Source organism: Mustelus asterias, chromosome 11 (assembly GCF_964213995.1).
Source record: "Mustelus asterias chromosome 11, sMusAst1.hap1.1, whole genome shotgun sequence".
Taxonomy (NCBI): Eukaryota; Metazoa; Chordata; class Chondrichthyes; order Carcharhiniformes; family Triakidae; genus Mustelus; species Mustelus asterias.
Genome location: NC_135811.1, coordinates 45,649,545 through 45,670,255, shown reverse-complemented (window position 1 = coordinate 45,670,255; position 20,711 = coordinate 45,649,545). Strand labels below are relative to the sequence as shown.

The following is a 20,711-nucleotide window of genomic DNA, read 5'->3' as shown; positions in this document are numbered from 1 at the left end:
TTAACCCAAATTAATGCTAATTTATGAACAAAGTCTATGCAAATCAGTCATGAAATGGATTATATGGAATGCCTTGGCATATCATTTTAACAGATTGAGGTGCTTGAGGATATTTGACCATCGACCAAGAGAAGCATTCTTGAAGAAACCATCTATCTGCTTGAAACTGTTATAGAGTACTCGATCACCCTTCCCATGAATGCAACACAACTTTCCAGCTAGCTGAACAAAGCAGCTTAGCATTGTGTGTTTTGATTTTACAGTGGAGGTTATTGCCGGGTCAAAGCTGTTTTAGCCTATTACTTAATTCTTTAAGAACCTGGTATTAATGGTGCAGAGATAATAGGCTTTTCAACTAATAAAAGTAAGTGCAACGTGGCCATTTTAGACGTGATTTTGTTTTTTTAAACAAAAGACCAGCTTCCCATTAAGAAAAAGATTTACATTTTTAAAAAGCTGAAACACAATTGATTTAGTGTGTTGTGGCAACATGCATACAAATACAAAGCATTGTGGTAAAACCTTGTTTCCCCAGTCATTACATGTCTATGTTGCAGCAGCTGTATAACAATGGAACTAACAAAATATACACACCACAATATAATATAAATATACATAATAGATAGAGATATCCATATCCTCATGGCTAATTTCTAAAATTTACTGGACAAAGGGCTTTTAAAATGGCTGGACCTATGCTTGTCTGTGACCAGAGCAAAATGAGCTCCCATGGTGGTATCACAGAAACTTGCAGTTCGCTTTCTCTGGAGAGACACCAATGACCCTTCTGGGCTACAGAGACCAAATTCAAAGAGAAGTATACAAAGATCATCTGCATTTCAAAAGTCCCAGTTGGCCAGCTTGGCTTATCGGACCCCAAAATCTTCCTTTTAAATCTTAATGGTTGGAACATTTAACCACCTTGGGAATCCAGACAGAGGATGTGCACACTTTCTCACTGTGAGGAGGTGGGAGTCATGTGACATAGAATCCCCTAGCTTGTATAGCCAGTAACATTGCCTTGCTGTACTAAAAAAGATTCAGTTTGCCATTTTACCAACTTTATTATGCTGCTACCAGCAGCAGCATAATAATGGGGCTCTTTCCAGATTGAATACCAAGCCCCATCTACTGCACTTTTTATAGAATCACCTGCCAGCCTGATTCATCTCTGCATGCTCATCAACTTGTGCAAAGTCAACTCCACTGGAAAAGTGAATTATATAGCATCGGCTTTCAACTTGTTGACCTCCATGAAGGGATAACTTATTGGACTTTGATTCTGGACTCTGGGCCCACATGAAATAATTATTTTCTCTGCCCGGTGAGTCTTTTATTTCCCTGTGCCTCTTTTCCTGTACGAGTACAAATTGGGCTGTATGGTTACCATCCCACTGCCTCACATTTGAGTATGCAAACAAACAAACCCTCAATTTTGAGGTAGCTGAGAGATTATGAATAGAAAATTGGATTACACCGAAACAGGAGGGGTTAGGAAATACGCCACCACTTAAGGGAGAAGCAAATTGAAAAAACCTGTTTATGGACAGGTAGCTAGAAGAGAAATCAGGTCTGTTTAAATTAACTCCCCTGCAACTATGCTGTGATAGTAAAGATCCAAGAGAAAATGGAGCACAAGCCAATACATGGTCTATATTTGAGCTATGGAACACAAGAAAAACAGACATTATGGTTTAATACACTTTTAGAACTTCTACACGTTGCAAAACAGCCAGACTATTAATATCCATAGCAAAGCACATGTATTATCGACCAACAGTTTCCTTTGTGCAATGCTGGTGGTTTAAAAATACCACATTTTCAGCAAGTAAAAGTTTCGATAATCGTCTCATTCCAAAAAGCAGTTTGCCTTTATCATCTTTCTGGACACCCAATTACAGAAAGGAAAACTTTCAAAAATGAACTCAAATTGGTAAAGCCACCCAAGGCGGTGGTGGTTGCTTTTCACCTTGATCAGTCCTTATGCAGATTAAATTCCATACATAATGCCACTATAGGAATAGAAAGATAACTGACCCAGTAATGAAGGATGGTGCTGGGCAAATCCTGGGAGATTCAGCTGCTTCTCTTGCTTCTGAACTCAGGAGCAATTATTTATAATGGAGTGGATGGCAACATCACTTCAGAAGTTATTAAGCATCAACCAGTGGAATAAAGCAGGACGGTATAGTTAGACCAGATAGGAGTGACAGGCTGCCTTCCTTAAGAGGACCACAATTAACCAGTTCGGTATTTGCAACAATCATGTTCATTTCTTTTTTGGTATAAAGCATTGAAACATTTTCCAAAGCGCTTTATTGTCTGCTACATACAGTCACTGAAAGTTCAAAGATGGCAAGATAGAATTCAAATTCTATCATCAAGATTTGCTGAGGCTGTATATTAGGACAATTGTAGGAGCTATAGCAAAGTTAGATTTGATTAATTGTCACATGTATTGGGATAGAGTGAAAAGTATTGTTTCTTGCTATGCAGACAAAACATACCGTACATAGAGTACTTAGGGGAGAAGGAAAAGGGAGGGTGCAGAATGTAATGTTATAGACATAGCTAGAGTGTAGAGAAAAATCAGCTTAATATATGGTGGGCCCATTCAAAAGTCTGATGGCAGCAGGGAAGAAGCTGTTCTTGAGTCAGTTGGTACGTGATCTGACACTTTTGTACCTTTTTCCTGAAAGGTGGTGGAAGAGGAGTATGTCCAGGGCACGTGGGCTCCTTGATTATGCTGGCTGCCTTTCCGAGGCAGCAGAAAGTGTACACCGAGTCAATGGGTGGGAGGCTGGTTTGTGAGATGTGCTGGGCTATGTTCACAACCCTTCCTAGTTTCTTGCGGTCTTGTTCAGAGCAGGAACCATACCAAGCTGTGATACAGCTTGTGGGGAATTAGAAGATTGGGAAAGCTTTAAAAACAACAAAGAACTACTAAGAAAGCGATAAAAGGAAAGGAAAGATAGATTATGAAACTAAACTAGCACAAAATATAAAAACTGATAGCAAAAGTTTTTACAAATATATAAAAAGGAAAAAAGTAGCTAAAGTAAATGTTGGACCCTTAGAAGACGAGAAGGGGGATTTAATAATGGGAAACGAGAAAATGGCCGAGGCCTTAAACAAGTTTTTTGTGTCGGTCTTCACGGTAGAGGACACAAATAGCTTACCAAAAATTGACAGTCGTGGGACTGTGGGGGCAAGGTCCTGAAAACGATTACTATTACTAAAGAGGTAGTGCTTGGTAGGCTAATTGGACTAAAAGGTAGACAAGTCCCCAGGCTCGGATGGATTGCATCCCAGGGTACTGAAAGAAATGGCAGAAGTAATAGCAGATGCGTTGGTTGTAATTTATCAAAATTCGCTGGACTCTGGGGAAGTGCCGGCTGATTGGAAAACAGCTAATGTGATGCCACTGTTTAAAAAAGGAGGTAGACAAAAGGCGGGTAACTACAGGCCAGTTAGTTTAACGTCCGTAGTTGGGAAATTGCTGGAATCCATCATTAAAGAAGAAATAGCAGGACACCTGGAAAAAAATGGTTCGATCAAACAGACGCAGCATAGATTCATGAAGGGAAAGTCGTGTTTGATGAATTTACTGGAATTTTTATGAAGATGTAACGAGTGCGGTTGACAGAGGGGAACCGGTGGATGTGGTGTTTTTGGATTTCCAGAAGGAGTTCGATAAGGTGCCTCACAAAAGGTTGCTGCAGAAGATTAAGGTACACGGAGTTGGGGGTAAAGTGTTAGCGTGGATTGAGGATTGGCTATCTAACAGGAAGCAGAGAGTTGGAATAAATGGGTGCTTTTCTGGTTGGCAGTTGGTGACTAGTGGCGTGCCGCTGGGACCTCAACTGTTTACCATATACATAGACGATCTGGAGGAGGGGACCAAGTGTAGGGTAACAAAGTTTGCGGATGACACAAAGATGAGTGGGAAAGCGAATTGCGTGGAGGATGCGGAAAGTCTGCAGAGAGATTTGGATAGGCTAAGTGAGTGGGCGAGGATCTGGCAGATGGAGTATAATGTTGACAAGTGCAAGGTTATCCACTTTGGAAGGAATAATAGTAAAATGGACTATTATTTAAATGGTGAAAAATTACAACACACTACTGTCCAGAGGGACCTGGGGGTCCTTGTGCATGAATCGCAAAAACTCAGTTTGCAGGTGCAGCAGGTGATCAGGAAGGCAAATGGAATGTTGGCCTTTATCGCGAGAGGGATGGAGTATAAAAGCAGGGAGGTCTTGCTGCAATTGTACAAGGTACTGGTGAGGCCGCAACTGGAGTAGTGTGTGTAATTTTGGTCCCCTTATTTGCGGAAGGATATATTGGCCTTGGAGGAGTACAGAGAAGGTTCACCAGGTTGATAGCGGAGATGAGGGGGTTAGCTTATGAGGAGAGATCGAGTAGATTGGGCCTGTACTCGTTGGAGTTTAGAAGGCTGAGGGGAGATCTTATAGAGACATAAGATAATGAAGGGGCTAGACAGGGTAGAGGCGGAGAGATTCTTTCCACTCAAAGGAAACAAGAACTAGAGGACACAGCCTCAAAATAAGGGGGAGTCAGTTTAGAACGGAGTTGAGGAGGAACTTCTTCTCTCAGAGGGTAGTGAATCTCTGGAATTCTCTGCCCATTGAAGCAGTGGAGGTTAACTCGTTAAATATGTTTAAGTCGCAGGTAGATAGATTTCTGATCAATAAGGGAATTAAGGGTTATGGGGAGCGGGCGGGTAAGTGGAACTAAACCACTATCAGATCAGTCATGATCTTATTGAATGGCGGGGCGGGCTCGAGGGGCTAGATGGCCTACTCCTGCTCCTATTTCTTATGTTCTTATACATCCGGAAAGGATGCTTTCTATGGTGTATCTGTAGAAGTTGGAGAGAGTTGTAGCAGACATGCCAAATTTCCTTAGTCTCCTGAGAAAGTAGAGGCGTTGGTGGGCTTTCTTAATTATAGCGTCAGCTTGGAGGAACCAGGACAGGTTGGTGGTGATCTGGACATCTAGGAATGTGAAGCTCTCGACCATTGCCATTGATGGAGACAGGGCATATTCTCCGTTAATCTTACTGAAGTCGATGACTATCTCCCTCGTTTTACTGACATTGAGGGAGAGATTATTGTCGTTGCACCATTTCACCAGATTCTCTCTCTCTTTCCTGTACTCCATATCATAGTTTGAGATCCAACCCACTCCGGTGATGTCATCAGCAAACTTGAAAATGGAGCAGAATTTGGCCACAGTCATTAGGTGTATAAGGAGTATACTAAGGGGTTGAGGACACCATCTTGCGGGGCCCCCATGTTGAGGATAATCATGGAAGATGTGTTGTTGCCTATCCTTACTGATTGCGGTCTGGGTTAGAGAGTCTAGGATTCAGTTGCAGAGTTAGGAGCCGAGCCCATGGCCAGAGAGTTTGGAGATGAGTTTTGTTGGGATAATTGTGTTGAAGGCTGAGCCAATAAATAAGAGTCTGTCACAAGTGTCCTTGTGATCCAGGCGATCCAGTTGAGTGCAGGGCCAGGGAGATGGCGTCAGCTGTGGACCTGTTGCTATGATAGGCGAACTGTAGTGGATCCAGGCAATCTGGGAGATAGACACATGAGGTGGGAAAGGAATGGAAGAGTATATTGATGAGGTTAGATGAAGAGGATGAGGGGTGACAGTGGTACATAAACACCAATATAGACAAGTTAGGTTGAAAGGTTTGTTTTTGTGCTGTGCATTAAATAGGTAGCATGCAGTAGCATTTTGTTGGGGGAGGGGGAATTGGCCGAGATAGCAGCCAAAGACAAAAAAGGTTAGAAAATTGTGACAAGCAATCAATTATGTATAAATGGGGGAAATTATTAGGCTTCAAGTGGGCAGAAACATTAGCTTCCTTTTGGTTACCTTCTAATCGCCATCAAGACAGTGGACCAATGTATTTGAATAAAATCATTAAGTGACTTCAGCATTTCAACTTTTCGTGCAGTTAGTCCGTGTTATATAGGATGAAGTCTATATTAACAAAACATGCTCTTGCTGGATTATGTACATCATAGGCAGGGAAGCTTCAGTAAAAGGGGCAAGGTGCCATCACCCAAGGGCTAAGGTTGTCATCTGAAAAATCTCTGTTCACTACCAAGACAAGACAAGCGCCGAAATCCTGCGGCTGTTTACGACTGCAGAATTTTACAGTCCCGTCAATGGCACATCACCGCCATGGGTTTCCCGGCAGTGAGGAGCGCATTCAGTGGGAAACCCCATTGACAACAGCGGGACCAGTCACCAGCGAGTGGCACACCACCACAAAACATATCGCAGAGGGGGGAGGAAAATCCCGCCCAAGGTGATCTGATGCTATTCATTCAAAGTAATTAACAGGTCAGCAAAGCATTCTTCCTTAGTACCTGTCTCCAAAACCTGGATTCTAAATACAAATGAATGGAGGCATGTACTCTCCTGAAAAATTGAAGTTATGTTGGTACTGGGCCAATTTTTTTGTTCATTAAAGTCTCAGGTTTGATCGTTAGACTTCTGGTCTCTGCAGATGTTACTGGGAAGAGCTGATGGAAAATGACTGATGACAAACAGCCTCTGAAGTTTCTTCAGAGATAAAAGTTAGAAGTACTTAGTCAATTCCATTCACAGCATTTTATTTTAAGAATACACCTTCCTGAGAAACAGAAGGTACTACTAGCTGGACCAGGTGTCTGTTTATACTTAATGTACTCTTCACTACTCAGCTCTACATCAAGAATTAACTGTTTCATGATACCAAAACTAGATCGCTTCAGTGAAAGAGAAAAAGTTCAGACAAAGCTTCTCCAGGATGTCAATTGGAATGCCACATACGAATCTTGAAATAATCTTTATAAAAACAACTCCTTTTGCTCCAGGATCTTCCAAATTAACACTCAAATTTATGTATTGCTTCCATCTATTTTAAAAACAGGCAACAAGCCAAAAGAACAGAAGTTCATTAACACGAACCCAACAGTTATAGAGCACCTCAGCGCTCCCAGTGGAAATTTGCGATCTGATAAAAAACTTCCCATATCATCCCAAGTAGATCTGGAGTCTCATATAGGCCACACTCGCAATTTGAACATTAACACTTCTAAATATCAGTAAGCTACATAAAAATTGTTTTCTTCAAAATCCCAGCTTTGAAAGTTAACTTAAATTATGAAGAAAGACACATACTGACAGTGTAAAGCACTTCCCGAACTAATTAACAATGCTACGACAGATGTACAATCTGCAATCTATTTTCTTCCACTTCTCACACAAATATTGACGCTCTGTATTTTACTTCACCTGAATAAATGTTTGATATTTGTTCACCTTTTCTTAAACTAATTCTGAAAAATTCAATTAAGAAACCAAAGAAAAATATTCCAACAGTTCAACTACCCTGGGAATTTTGGCACACTAATATTCACAAACTGCCCCCCAAATAGCCTCATTTTGTGCCATAAAAGACTCTGGATGGCAATTCATCTAATAATAGCTATTGCCAAATATTTCATGTTAAAGCCAAGACCTGCAAATGAAAGCTTCTGAAAAGACTCAAGTTAATTCAATGGATGAATTTAATTACGTCACATGATTGCAAATCATGTCATCACATGAGTTTTTTAAACTTAATTTTAAGGATGCTTTTGGAAATTAGCAGCTTCAGTAACTAAGGAAAAATAGCAGCTGATGAATTTTCAGAAGAAATTCAAGTACCAACAACAACACAGCACCAGAGCCAGTAATTATTAACAGGAAACAAAGGGCTTTTCCACAAAGGTGTGGATATGGGAGTTTATAGGGAGACACTAACTAACAAGGTATATTAAGGGGAACCAGAGGTCATAATATATCTGGATTTCCAAGACGTATTCAACGAGGTGCCACAGAAGGTTATTACGCAAGGTCGGGTTTGGGTAATATGCATGGATACACGAGTGGTAACAGACAAAAAAAGAGTAGGAACAGATCTTTTTGAAGTTGGCAGGCCTCAGGAGCAGGCAGCAATTGAATGATTCCTGAGATCAGAGGGTTGCCTTATGGAGAGATGAGTAGATTGGCCTTTAGTCATTGGGAGTTTGGAAGCATGAGATATGATCACACTGAAATGTAAATGAATTCTTAGCAGGCTTGACAGGGTAGATGCTGTGATGTTATTTTCCCTGGGTGGACAGTATCTCAGTATAAGGGGTTGATTATCAAAGATTAGAGATGAGAATAAATTTCTTCACTCAGACAAATCTGAACCTTTGGAATTGTCTACCTCAAAGGACTGTGGATGCTCAGTGTTCAAGTATATTCAAGGTGGAGACAGATAGATTTTTGGGCTTTAGGGGGAAAATCAATGGATATGGAGATCAGGTAAGGAAAAAGTAGGTCGAAGTCAAAGATCAGCTATGATCTTACTGAACGGCAGAGAAGATAAGAGGGACTGCTTGACCAATTCCTATTACACCCACACACGCACACAGTAATTGCCTGGGAAGTTTAACATTCCCCATGGGCTGATTTGCACTGGCCAGGACCCCTGCAAAAGTCTCCAACACTGAGTTCTGTCAGAGACTTGGGCCATACCTGGATACTTAACCAGGAAATGTTATGCTGGTCGCCAGCATAATTGAATGGGGCATCACAAACAACAACCCCAATCGGGATGCAGAAAATTTGAGGGCAGCTGACTGGAAGGTCCGAGGCTTGGACAGTGTAACAACAGGAAGTAAGGTTTTGTACACAAGTAGCATGTACAAATGCAAAATTCCTTTCATCATAACATGAAAATATTTCAGAGAGGAGCCTCTTTCGCTGGGTTGGAGTAGTGCACACCATATGCAAAAATATATTGAATTATTAAAATTCAAGTTGAAGGGAAATAAAATCCTATTGTACTTTATACCAAGACATTTGCTGTAGATATATTTGAAGAATTGAGCATTCCTTTTATTCAGAATCTCCCTGCCTCAATTTTAACAATGTTTAAAAACATTGCTTGCTACAGAAGCTGAAAGCAATTTTCCTCTTTACTTCACATACAAGTATTTCTATGCAGCTTTTTAAAATGTCCTTATTTGGTCAGAATAACCATTGATCAGCAGTTGAAGGAAGAAACTAGACCCAGCGTTACTTGCGATAGATTTATTCTGAGTGAAACATTAAAGGTATATATCTCTTGACCCCACTCCTCTCCTGTATCAGTAAGCGTCTCTTCATACAAGAACATTAGTAAGAACAAGAGTAGGCCATCTGGCAACTTGAGCCTGTTCCGCCATTCAATAAGATCATGGCTGATCTTTTCATGGACTGAGCTCACCATAACCCTTAATTCTTTTACTGTTCAAAAATGTATCTATCTTTGCCTTAAAAACATTCAATGAGGTAGCCTCAACTGCTTTACTGGGCAGGGAATTCTACAGATTCACAACCCTTTGGGTTAAGTTCCTCCTCAACTCAGTCCTAAATCTGCTCCCTCTTATTTTGAGGCTATGCCCCCTAGCTCTAGTTTCACCCGCCAGTGGAAACAACCTCCCTGCTTCCATCTTATCTATTCCCTTCATAATTTTATATATTTCTATAAAATCCCCCCCTCATTCTTCTTATATGCTCAAGTAACCAATTTGTTCTCTCCACCTGTCTGTACTTCACCTCAACTGATACTATTAACAACCAATATCCTTTCCTGTATAACGTATAAATGCATGGTCAACTTTAAACAGAAATACTGAGGAATTTGAAAAACACTTACCAAAATGGTGTATATATGCAGACATCTGTATACAGGAGAAAAATCCACTAGATCCTGGGCAGTGAGAACCTGTGGATTATGTATATGCCGAACTTTAGAATATTAACCAAACATCAAACTGCACTAGCAGTTACTCTGCAAGCATAAATTAATACATCAAAACAGTTGACTGTAAAAATGTTCAGCACACTGAGATACCTCACAATTGTACCTTCAAAATGCCCATAAAGATAAGTGCTCAGCTCCCAATGGAAAAGGTTTCCCATCAGAGTTATAGACTCATGATCCAGCTTCACAGAATCATACCTTGTTAATGTTAAGCCTGAGCATCACTCAGGTCAGCGCATAAAACAGAGTTGCATACTAGACAGGACAAACAAACTTCTGCTAAAACCATGCATCCCATTGTTTGATCGTAGGCAAGTATTTAAGATCAACCTACTGCTCTGGTTGCCCACTGAACTCACTGCGAGAACTGCTTTCACAAATTTCTGAGAGAGCTTTTTAATTTTATACTGTTGGAACATTCAGTCTCATTCAAAATAGCAAGGCACACCAACTGGTGAAAAAATGCACTTTTTGGTCAACATAAATATATCATGTGCTTTTGTGTATTTTGTCATGCAATTAATGTTTTATTTATAAACTGTCTAAACAAGGAACAATGATTAAAATTACCTCCTCTTCATATTCATCGTCATCATCTTGTAATTGTTCTGACGTTGCTACATCTATGTGCCCAGAGACAATACCATTGGCAATATACAACTTTCTTTCATTGCTGTTATTGGTTTGCTTCTTTACAACACTATTGAAAGTTCTGTGTTGCTGAGACTGTGGATCATCAATACAAAGTCAACTGAAAATATTCCAAACACGCACTTGTTTTGATGAATTTCAAGCATTACAGATCATTCTAAATTACCCACATTTAGAATTTAGAGATGGTATAATCGTAAGATAACACAAGATTTATCTTGATCCAAGTTTTATAAAGAATTTAGACTAGCATTGCAATACATATCATTTACCAAGATAAAGCAGGAGTCTTAAAAACTCCTCAATCAACTTCTCTTACTTGAGGAAAGAACTTGCCTCTTTCCAGAATAGCCATTTTAATAACTTAGCAGGGAACATCATCTATTCCAGCTCAAAAAGGCCATTTGACAAATATATCAGTTTAAAGACATAACTAACACATTTATCTTAAAATGAACAAGTATTCACGACAGTCTGAATGCCAGTGCATTACTAAACCCAACTCACAAATCTAGTACACTACAACTTGAATATTAAGCTTCTAAACTGCATTATAATATTTGGATCATCATTCAAAACTAGAGACAGTTTCCAAATGTCTCAATGGTAAAATATTTGAAAAAGACCACAAAATGCATCTGAGTAATTCTCTTCTAACAAGACTGAACTCAATTTACCAGGGTTCCATGAAGCTCTATTTTGACTGGAACTGGACTGCTTCCCTGCTGGGAGGGCTTTCACATATATTTTATTTTAGCACACAAAGAAAACATTTTTCCTGAACTCATCCAACTCTTGAGAAAAATAAGCAAATCTGAGGACTTTTTGGCAATTTGATATTTACAAAATTCCTCTCTTCAGTTGGTTTCAGTGGCACAGTGGTTAGTACTGTTGCCTCAAAGTGCCAAGGACCCGGGATCAATTCTGGCCCTGGATGACTGTGTGGAGTTTGCATGCTCTCCTAATGTCCTCCGGGTGCTCCAACTTCCTCCCACAGTCCAAAAATGTACAGGTTAAATGGATTGACCATGCTAAATTGCCCCTTAGGTGTCCCAAGACGTGTATGCTAGGTGGATTAGCCATGGTAAATCCAGGGGGATTACAGGGATTTGGGATGGGGGGGAATGCAGGCATGATGGGCCGAATGGCCTTCTTTACTGAAGGAGTTCTATGGATTTCCCAAGTTAACAGAGAGACAGATGATTTTATACAGAAATCTTCCAATAACATAAATGCCATGCTATTATCTAACCATCAGAAAACAGCCTTCAGTATTCCAAAAAAAGTCTGTCAGTTAATTCTGCAGTTAACTTGTCCAAAATGACAAAATCTGCTCTGGAGATCCAAATGGAAAATTGAGATTTAACCTCATGTCGTAACTCCAAATCAATATTCTAGTAAAATAGCATCAACATTCAGTTTTATGTCCGTCACTAATTTTCTTTTCCCCCTCTGAAAGCTGGGATATAGATCTGTGGATGTGGACATTCTTTAGGTACCTCACCCAGCTGGCCATTTTCCACGTGAAAACCGAGACAGTGAGTATCAGTAGATTATCAAAACACAAGATACAGTTCTCACTGTATCCGTGTGTGCTTGGCAACAACTAAAAGAAATCACTGGATAATCACATGCAATGGGCATACTGGATAATGTTTCTTCTCCTGAGCATCTAAGCCAACTGCTGTGATCCAGCTAAACTGATTAACTGATTAATAACAGAGACCAGGGAATTCAACTGCTCTGGTCTGTTTGACTTAGCACATCTCCACGGGTTACATTTACCCACTGAGTTGCCAAGTCAGAATTTGAACAAACAAATTTTAATAGAAATGAACCATATCACACATCAGTGCTCTGGAAAAAACAACAAAATTGTATGTTATAAAAAGCCTTTGAAATTAAATTAATGTTTCTCACTTGCTTCATGGCCATTTCTCCTATTTTATCAGAATGCTTCCGAATACTTTCTAAAAAGTCTTTCAAATCGGACATCGAAATTTCCTTGACTTCTTCTCGCAACCTGGGAATATTTTCTGTCATGATCTGACAGAAACGGTACTGATGAACTTGGGGAAGATACGTATTTTCTAGAAGTTCCATAGTTTTCAACGCAGAATAATATCTGGGAGATAAAAATAAATTATATGCATCAAATCATGTTCATTACACCAAATAGGATTTTTAAAAAATAAAACAAAATTAAAAATTAGAAAGTGACATCTCTAGCCTGCCGCAGTGTTCATGGATTCAATGCCTAACATAGGATAACATTTCAGGCATCAGTCCTCTTTTACATCTTATTCAACTATCACCTCTTAGGTAAGATAACAGTCATTTGAAGATCATTAATTACCATAAATTCCTTCAGCTGCCAGGAACTCATCCATTTTCACTTTGAAACTCTTTAATGATTTTGTTCAACTAAATGTAATGGCAATTTGTTCCATATGATGATCAATCTATTTTGGAAAAAAAATTGTCCGAGCTGCCTATTTAATTTTGTTTCATCTTGAATGGGCATCCATGGTTCAAGAATTCTTTCTGTTTGCAACACATCAGGATGTTCTAAAATCTAGTCAATTTCTCGTCAACGTTTCTTCGCTGGAGGCAAAAATCCTAGCAAACATGTCAATTGTTTAGCCCTTATGTAAATACGCACGAGAACAAAGTATCTTACTATTTCTTCTGTCAATGTCACAAGTCATGATGTGGAGATGCCGGCGTTGGACTGGGGTAAGCACAGTAAGAAGTCTCACAACACCAGGTTAAAGTCCAACAGGTTTACTTGGTAGCAAATACCATAAGCTTTCGGAGCATGCTGCTCCTTCGTCAGATGGAGTGGTTATCTGTTCTCCAACAGTGCACAGACACAGAAATCAAGTTACAGAATACTAATTAGAATGCAAATCTCTACAGCCAGCCAGGTCTTAAAAGGTACAGATAATGTGGTTGGAGGGAACATTAAACACAGGTTAAAGAGATGTGTATTGTCTCCAGACAGAACAGCTGGTGAGATTATGCAAGACCAGGGGCAAGCTGCGGGGGTTACTGATGTGACATAAATCCAACATCCCGGTTTAGGTCGTCCTCATGTGTGCGGAACTTGGCTATCAGTTTCTGCTCAGCGACTCTGCGCTGTGGTGAAGGCCGCCTTGGAGAACGCTTACCTGAAGATCCAAGGCTGAGTGCCCGTGACTGCTGAAGTGCTCCCCCACAGGAAGAGAACAGTCTTGCCTACCACATTATCTGTACCTTTTAAGACCTGGCTGGCTGTAGAGATTTGCATTCTAATTAGTATTCTGTAACTTGATTTGTGTCTGTGCACTGTTGGAGAACAGAGACCACTCCATCTGACGAAGGAGCAGCATGCTCCGAAATTTGCTACCAAATAAACCTGTTGGACTTTAACCTGGTGTTGTGAGACTTCTTACAATGTCACAAGTACCATAGCAACATTTCAGCTGTCATAAGTTTGATCTGACCTTACACAAAAGATAATCCACCCAATCTATAAATACACATGAAAAATATATTACTGATAAAGGCTCATAATATGACATTGTCAGAATTATTTGTATTCTGTCAGAAACTACAGTGCACTCAATCTGTGTATTTGTCTTTACATTAGGAAAACACCTGGAAAGGGTACTTTTCAAAAAGAATTGTTGACAAAAATGCTGATTAAATTATTTTATCTTCAATGCAAAATGAATTTTATGCCAGCAATGTGCCAGAATCAGGATATCCAGTAAAGCTCATGTGTTACCAGTACATTTGAACAGCTTGGACTCAATTATAATCGTAGAAGCCCATGTGATATAATGATTATAAGCGGAGGCTTCCAGCTCAAATGAAGCATTTATCCCCGATGACATTGGATCAGGTGCAATTTAAAGGCGCTCTTTTTGTCTAATACCAACACAGTATGGTACATTTGTTAGGTTATGCCCTGATCACATTTTGAAAAGAGCAATGCCCAAAATGCACCCATGATGTAACTACAAGAAGATATATTCATAATAGCATCAAAGTCACATAAACCGTTTTATTCAAATTATACTGCTGATCAGCTTATCTTTGCTGTTGGATCATCTGGAAACCCTGACTTTTGAGATCAACATTCATACATAATCCCTCTCAAATCCATTCTGCAACCCCTCTCTAATTATATCTGTCTGTAGAACAAGACCTTGGCCTTTTAACATCTGTTCTCATAAAATATTGAGGCCTTTTTAATTTGCAGGTCAAGGTTTAAAATAAATATTCTTTTTTTTGGAAAAAAAACAACCTGGAATGAAGTTATCAGCTCCAGCAATACTGTATCAAAAAACACCCTTCAGAAATGTTGATAAATGTCTTTGGCAGTGACAAATTTAGCACAATTTTATCTACAAGAACAATGAAGCATAATTTATGTAAATGCTCAATAAATACTCGGAGATTTGTGTGCAGGTTTTACCCATTTACCAAACCCATTTGTCATTGCACATGTATATTATTCTTCAGATTAAGGTTGTAAAAGACTTACAAAACATAAAACAAGGTAGGTCAGACTTGAATTACTCCAAAAAAAAAATCTAGTTTTATCAAACCCAAAGCAAAAAATTGTTTTCCAATTTGTCCAGTTAAGTTGGATTAGTATTTTAACAAATTGTTCTTTACATATTTTCACTGACAAAGACATCAACTTTTGAAACTTGTCTGTACAAATAAGATTTTTCATTTATTGCTTGAATCTGTTCAGCAGCATCACCAGTTATGAATAATTTATATATTGTATCACAAGCCATTAACCCAAGTAACTCCCTAACCCAATAGTAAATCCTTATGTCAAGCTCAATGATCTTTTAATGACAGACAACTTTATATATTACCCACTTATAGATTTCATTTTTACTAATTGCACTTTATTAAATACAAGCACATAATAGGCTTCCATTGGGCTAGGACACATCATTGAGCAAGGTAACTTTTTTTGGAGAAAGCATTCAAATAAGAGATAGATTTCTACTGAACACTACTTAAAGTACTGTATCAGTTTGGATGCTGGATTTGAACTATAAACATTTAATAATTTTGCAGCCATTCAACAATGCTTGGATAGGATATAAATTGATCAGGTGATATTAATCTGATGTCATTATGGGACAGTGTAGTAATTTCAAAAACTATAATACATTAGGTTCAAGGCAAACAATTGTTTTCCTAAGCTAGCACTTTTTTTTTTTAAAAGCTGCAGTTCATTTTTGGTACATTACAGTAACAGAACTACTTGAACCTATGTTTTTAAAAAATGTAGCGCAAGTTATGGACCCTGACCACATTGCAGTAGTGCGATTTGTGTTCCAGAACCAGCCGTGCCCTAGCCAAGCTGCTTCAGTACAGTTACAATGCTGGCATCTACAGATAACGTGGAAAGTTGGAGGTAAGCCCAGTCCACAAAAAGGACAAACCCTATCGCCAGTTTTTGCCCCATCAGTCCACTCTCAATCAGCAGCAAAGTTATGGAAGGTGCCATCGCCAGCACTATCAAGTAGTACTTTACACTGCAACAGCCTGCTCACTGATGCTCAGTTTGGGTCCCTCCTGGGCCACTTAGTTCCTGACCCTCATTAAAGGCTTTGTTCATGTTGAAGAAAGGAGCTGAACTTGAGGCAAGTGCGATTGTCTATGGCAACATTCGGCCAAGTAAGGCAGCAAGGAGTTCCAGCAAAATTTAAGTAGAGGGAATCTGGGGGAAAATTTCTGACTGGTTGGAGTCATATTCAGTACAAATGAAGATAGCTGGAATTGGTCGAGGCCACTCATCTGAACCCCAGAACATCACTACAGGAATTCCTCAGGGTGGTGTTCAAGGTCCAACACCTTCTGGAGACTCAATGGTCTTTCCTCCATCATCCGGTCAGACGTGGGGATGATCACAGTGCTCAGTACTATTCATAATTAAGGGGAGATGGTGGCACAGTGCTGATGTCACTGGACTAGTAATATCTGATGTTCTGGGGACACTATTCAAATCCCACCAGCAGCTGGTGGAATTTAAATTCAATTAATACATTTGGAATTGAAAGCTAGTCTCAGTAATGGTGACCATGAAATCACTTGGATAAAAGACTGTTTCGTAATGTCTTCTGGGGGAGGAAATCTGCTGTCCTTACCTAATCTGGTTTACATGTGACTCCAAATCCACAGCAATGTGGTTGACTCTTAACTACCCTCTGAAATGGCCTAGCAAGCCACTCAATTTAAGGGCAATTAGGGACAGGCAACAAATGGGCCTTGCTAGCAACACCCACATCCCACGAAAGGATAAATGATTCCTCAGATACTGAAACAGGCCATATCCAACTGCAGCTAGACTTGGACAATGTTCAGAATTGGACTTAAATGGTAAATAACTAACGCTGCACAAGTGCAATGCAATGACTATCTCCAACATGACAGAATCTAGCCACCGCCCCTCCAATAGACATTCATTATCGCTACCATTGCTGAAACCCCCACTATCAACATCCTGGGTGTTCCACTGACCAGAAACTGAACTGGACCAGTCATAAATACTTGTGACAAGAACCGACCAGAGACTGGGAATGCTGTGGTGAGTAACTCACCTCCTGAATCCTCAAAATCTGTCCACCATCTACAAGGCACTAGTTTTAATTCAGTCAGTTGTTTTGAATACCATATTTGGAGCCAAGAGATCTGCCTGCAGGTAACAAGTATGAAATCTGGAGATTAGCAGTGATCTCGCAAAAGGTGGGAGAGTTGACCATGTCTGTTCTACAGTCTCTCCATATCACAGTTGTCTTAAGGCATCTGAGTAACTACAGCAATTAGGGCAAAGAAAGACTTAGCAAGCCTTTTCCAGAACACACTTAATGGCTTTACATTGCTCCTTTATGATTCCTTTCAACCACACAGGTGTGCCATATTCTAATACGAGGCAAATGATAGATGTAAAAATGGTTGAGATCATTGCTTGGGGAGTGGTACTTCAGTTTCCGAAACATGTACAGAGGCTGTCTGCTCATTTAACAATATCTCTGATGTGTACATGTTATTTTAGATCCACCTGGATAAATATGCCCAACAGTTTGATGGAGTTGTGCAGTTGGATTGTGGCACCGTTCAATGACAAAATTAGGCGGAAGGCTGCTTTCTTTTGCACAAAGCAAATGTCTGTAACGATGCACTTTTTAGGGTTTAAGATACTCTATTCTCTACAATCAGTTATGAAATTGTTCAAGGACAGCTAGCATTCAGGCTTTAGTAACAGTCAGGTTACAGGCATCTTCAAAGTGGCAAATGCCAGTTCTCTGCAGCCAGCATTGTTGATGACAAGGAACATCTTAGCGCACTGATTGCATGCACTACTCAGAATTTGACACATTGTTCACAATGTGAAATAAAATGAGATTGCAACAGATCAGAATCAGTAAAGCCACGTTAGCCCATCAATCCCAGAAGTACCAAAAGGTCCTCCAACTGCAGCATCCACCTGTGCCTTCAATGTACAGGCCAATAACTTCCTGCTACCAGTCCTAAATTTTCCCTTTTACAGTTTTAAACAAGTGAACCTCTTGTTGCCCTCAACATCTAACTTCAAATGATTTTTCTTTCCTTTTCCATATTTACTAGCTAATATTTAAGATCACATCACAGAGGCCTCAAGTCTGAAAAGGCCAAATTCCAATTTTTATTCATCTCAGACTCAACAGTAGAGTTCAGCTTTGTAACTGCAATGACTTCAGTGCTTGAATGTTGCACTTGTTTCAGTCCTCCATATTATTAAAAGGGACAGTCTGACCAGTTCACCATAAAAATTGATCACTAGTTTTCTGACTTGTATTTTGGCAATGCCAGTCAACAGTTCATTGTCTTTATTTATTGCTGCTTTGCAATTGTTGGACATAGAGCCCAGAGCATATTGAATGCAGCTACATTACCTTCAACACCATTCAGACTTAGAAACTGAATTACACTTGAACTCGGGGTGCAGTTCCAGTACTGCAAATACCACATCTAGCCAATGAGGTTGGTGGCAAGAGCATGACAAATTAACCCACCAACCTCATCTGATTACCAGCAAGCTGCAGAGGCCAGTTGCAACTCCAGAGACAGCTCGATGATCATGGAGGGGGGACAGCAAATTCGACCAGCCAAAGTTCAGCATCATTTTGCCCATTCCCATATTTTCTCCAGTTTTATTTCCCAAGCTGCGTCAGCAAATCCAGTTGTCCTTCCTGATGTGCAATCATTCAACAATTTATCTAGAGTTTCTGAATCTAAATTGCTGACTTATCAGTCTTTAACTTCAACTGCTGATCCACAGGACAACTCCACTGAAAAAGTGTCCTCGAGGTTTCTGCCCTATTACGGAGTCAGGATTTTCAGACTGCCACCATCCCACTTTATGCCGAGATGGTGGTGGTACGGGATTATAACTGGGTTGATGGCAATCAGGACTCAGATTTGAATTTTAAAAGCAAATACTTCAAATAGACCAGGAGGCATTAAGGCTCACTTCCACAATAAGACCAAAGGCAGGCAAGAATTCCAGAGAATGGTATCACCCCTCCAGTTCTGACTAATTCAGTGCACAGGGAGATCCACTTTCTGCAATGCCCAGCATCACAGCTGGAAATTTTGGGGTCCTAATTATGATCGACAATTGTAGAAACATAAAATACTTGCATCTTCATTTGAGAGAATCAAAATCTGGAAAGCAAAATTAATGTTTACATTGTGTTGCTTTAGGGCAAAAAGCCTCAGATGATGTTGAATAGTCCTTCCTTTAACACATCTTCATGGCTGCTCTGCATTCAGTGCAGACTTGCAATCTAACAGTAGAGTATGGAGAAGTCAAAATATGTTTATAGCTATGTTATTTATGTTTAGGATAATTAAGGTGATCAATCATCCCAGAAAATTATTACACAATTGAAGCCCAAAATACCAAGTTGTGGTCTCATTAAATCATATAGTTTAATCTATTAACAAAGCACAGCTGTGGCACACAAATTGAGTGTAGCTCACATTATACTGCAATCATTTGCTACATTAATGAGTGCAAACACATTGCAAAAAGGACACCCGTTTAATTTTGAAATTAGTTTAGTGTGCAATGATGGATCACTGAAAATTAACAATTATCTCCTTGTAGCTCCAATGACATTCAAGTTTTTGCTTTTACATTGCAAACTATTTTGAGCTTTTCCTTCTATGTTGGCAGAAATTTTATGGGGCAATAACCCAATTACTACTCAAGTCCATGCCAAATTTATTGAAGTCTTCAAATATTTAATCAGCGCTTGCGCCAATTAAACAAACATACAGAATATTCTATCAGCAGCAGAATGAAATTAGATTTAGCCAGAGTAGAAAATCATTTTTTAGCGCATTAAATAAAAGCATTATTGAACAATAGTAAATACAACACTGGTATTAGGAAGCAATTTATTTCTGTAGCTGGACAAGTTGAGACATTTTCCACATGAGCAGAACCATAGGCTCAGAGTTCCCCAGATGGCTTGCTTTCTGGGTGCAGTTTTGGGAGTGTTACATAGGAACGGAGACAAAAGAAGCAGCACTAAAAAGGAAGAAACGTTAGAAACCAGAGTAAATTTGAAAATATTTTATTCAAAAAAATTACAAGTTTACATCCAATTTTTAAAAAGTACACTTCAATAAGTGTAAATGATGGAAAGAACATAGAAAAGCTACAGCACAAACAGGCCCTTCGGCCCACAAGTTGCACTGAACATGTCCCTACCTACTAGGCTTGCCTATAACCCTCTATCTTAATAACTTCCATGAACTTATCCAAAAGTCTCTTAAAAGACCCCATCAAATCTGCCTCCACCACCACTACCGGCAGCCGATTCCATGCACCCACCACCCTCCGAGTGAAAAACTTACCCCTAACATCTCCCCTGTACCTACTCCCCAGCACCCTAAACCTGTGACCTCTTGTGGCAACCATTTCAGCCCTGGGTAAAAGCCTCTGAGAATCCACTCTATCAATACCCCTCAACATCTTATACACCTCTATCAGGTCACCTCTCCAAGGAGAAAAGACCTAGCTCTCAACCTATCCTCATAAGGCATGCCACCTAATCCAGGCAACATCCTTGTAAATCTCCTCTGCACCCGATGGCTTCCACATCCTTTCTGTAATGAGACGACCAGAACTGGGCAC

General features: G+C 39.7%; 1 protein-coding gene across 6 annotated transcripts in view; it reads right to left on the bottom strand.

The window, feature by feature from the left end:
- Positions 1–20,711, bottom strand: part of exoc6 (exocyst complex component 6) — a 174,967-nt gene that overhangs the window by 100,161 nt on the left and 54,095 nt on the right. For all 6 annotated transcript variants that reach the window (XR_013498981.1, XR_013498982.1, XM_078223527.1 and 3 more), the window contains exons 6-8: positions 12,431–12,635; positions 10,430–10,585; positions 9,752–9,820 (exon numbers count right to left, since the gene is read on the bottom strand). Coding sequence is in view for 4 of the 6 variants with exons in the window: in XM_078223527.1 (XP_078079653.1) it covers positions 9,752–9,820; positions 10,430–10,585; positions 12,431–12,635 (430 nt within the window). In the remaining 2 variants the exon portion in view is untranslated. The remainder of the gene's footprint in view (positions 1–9,751; positions 9,821–10,429; positions 10,586–12,430; positions 12,636–20,711) is intronic.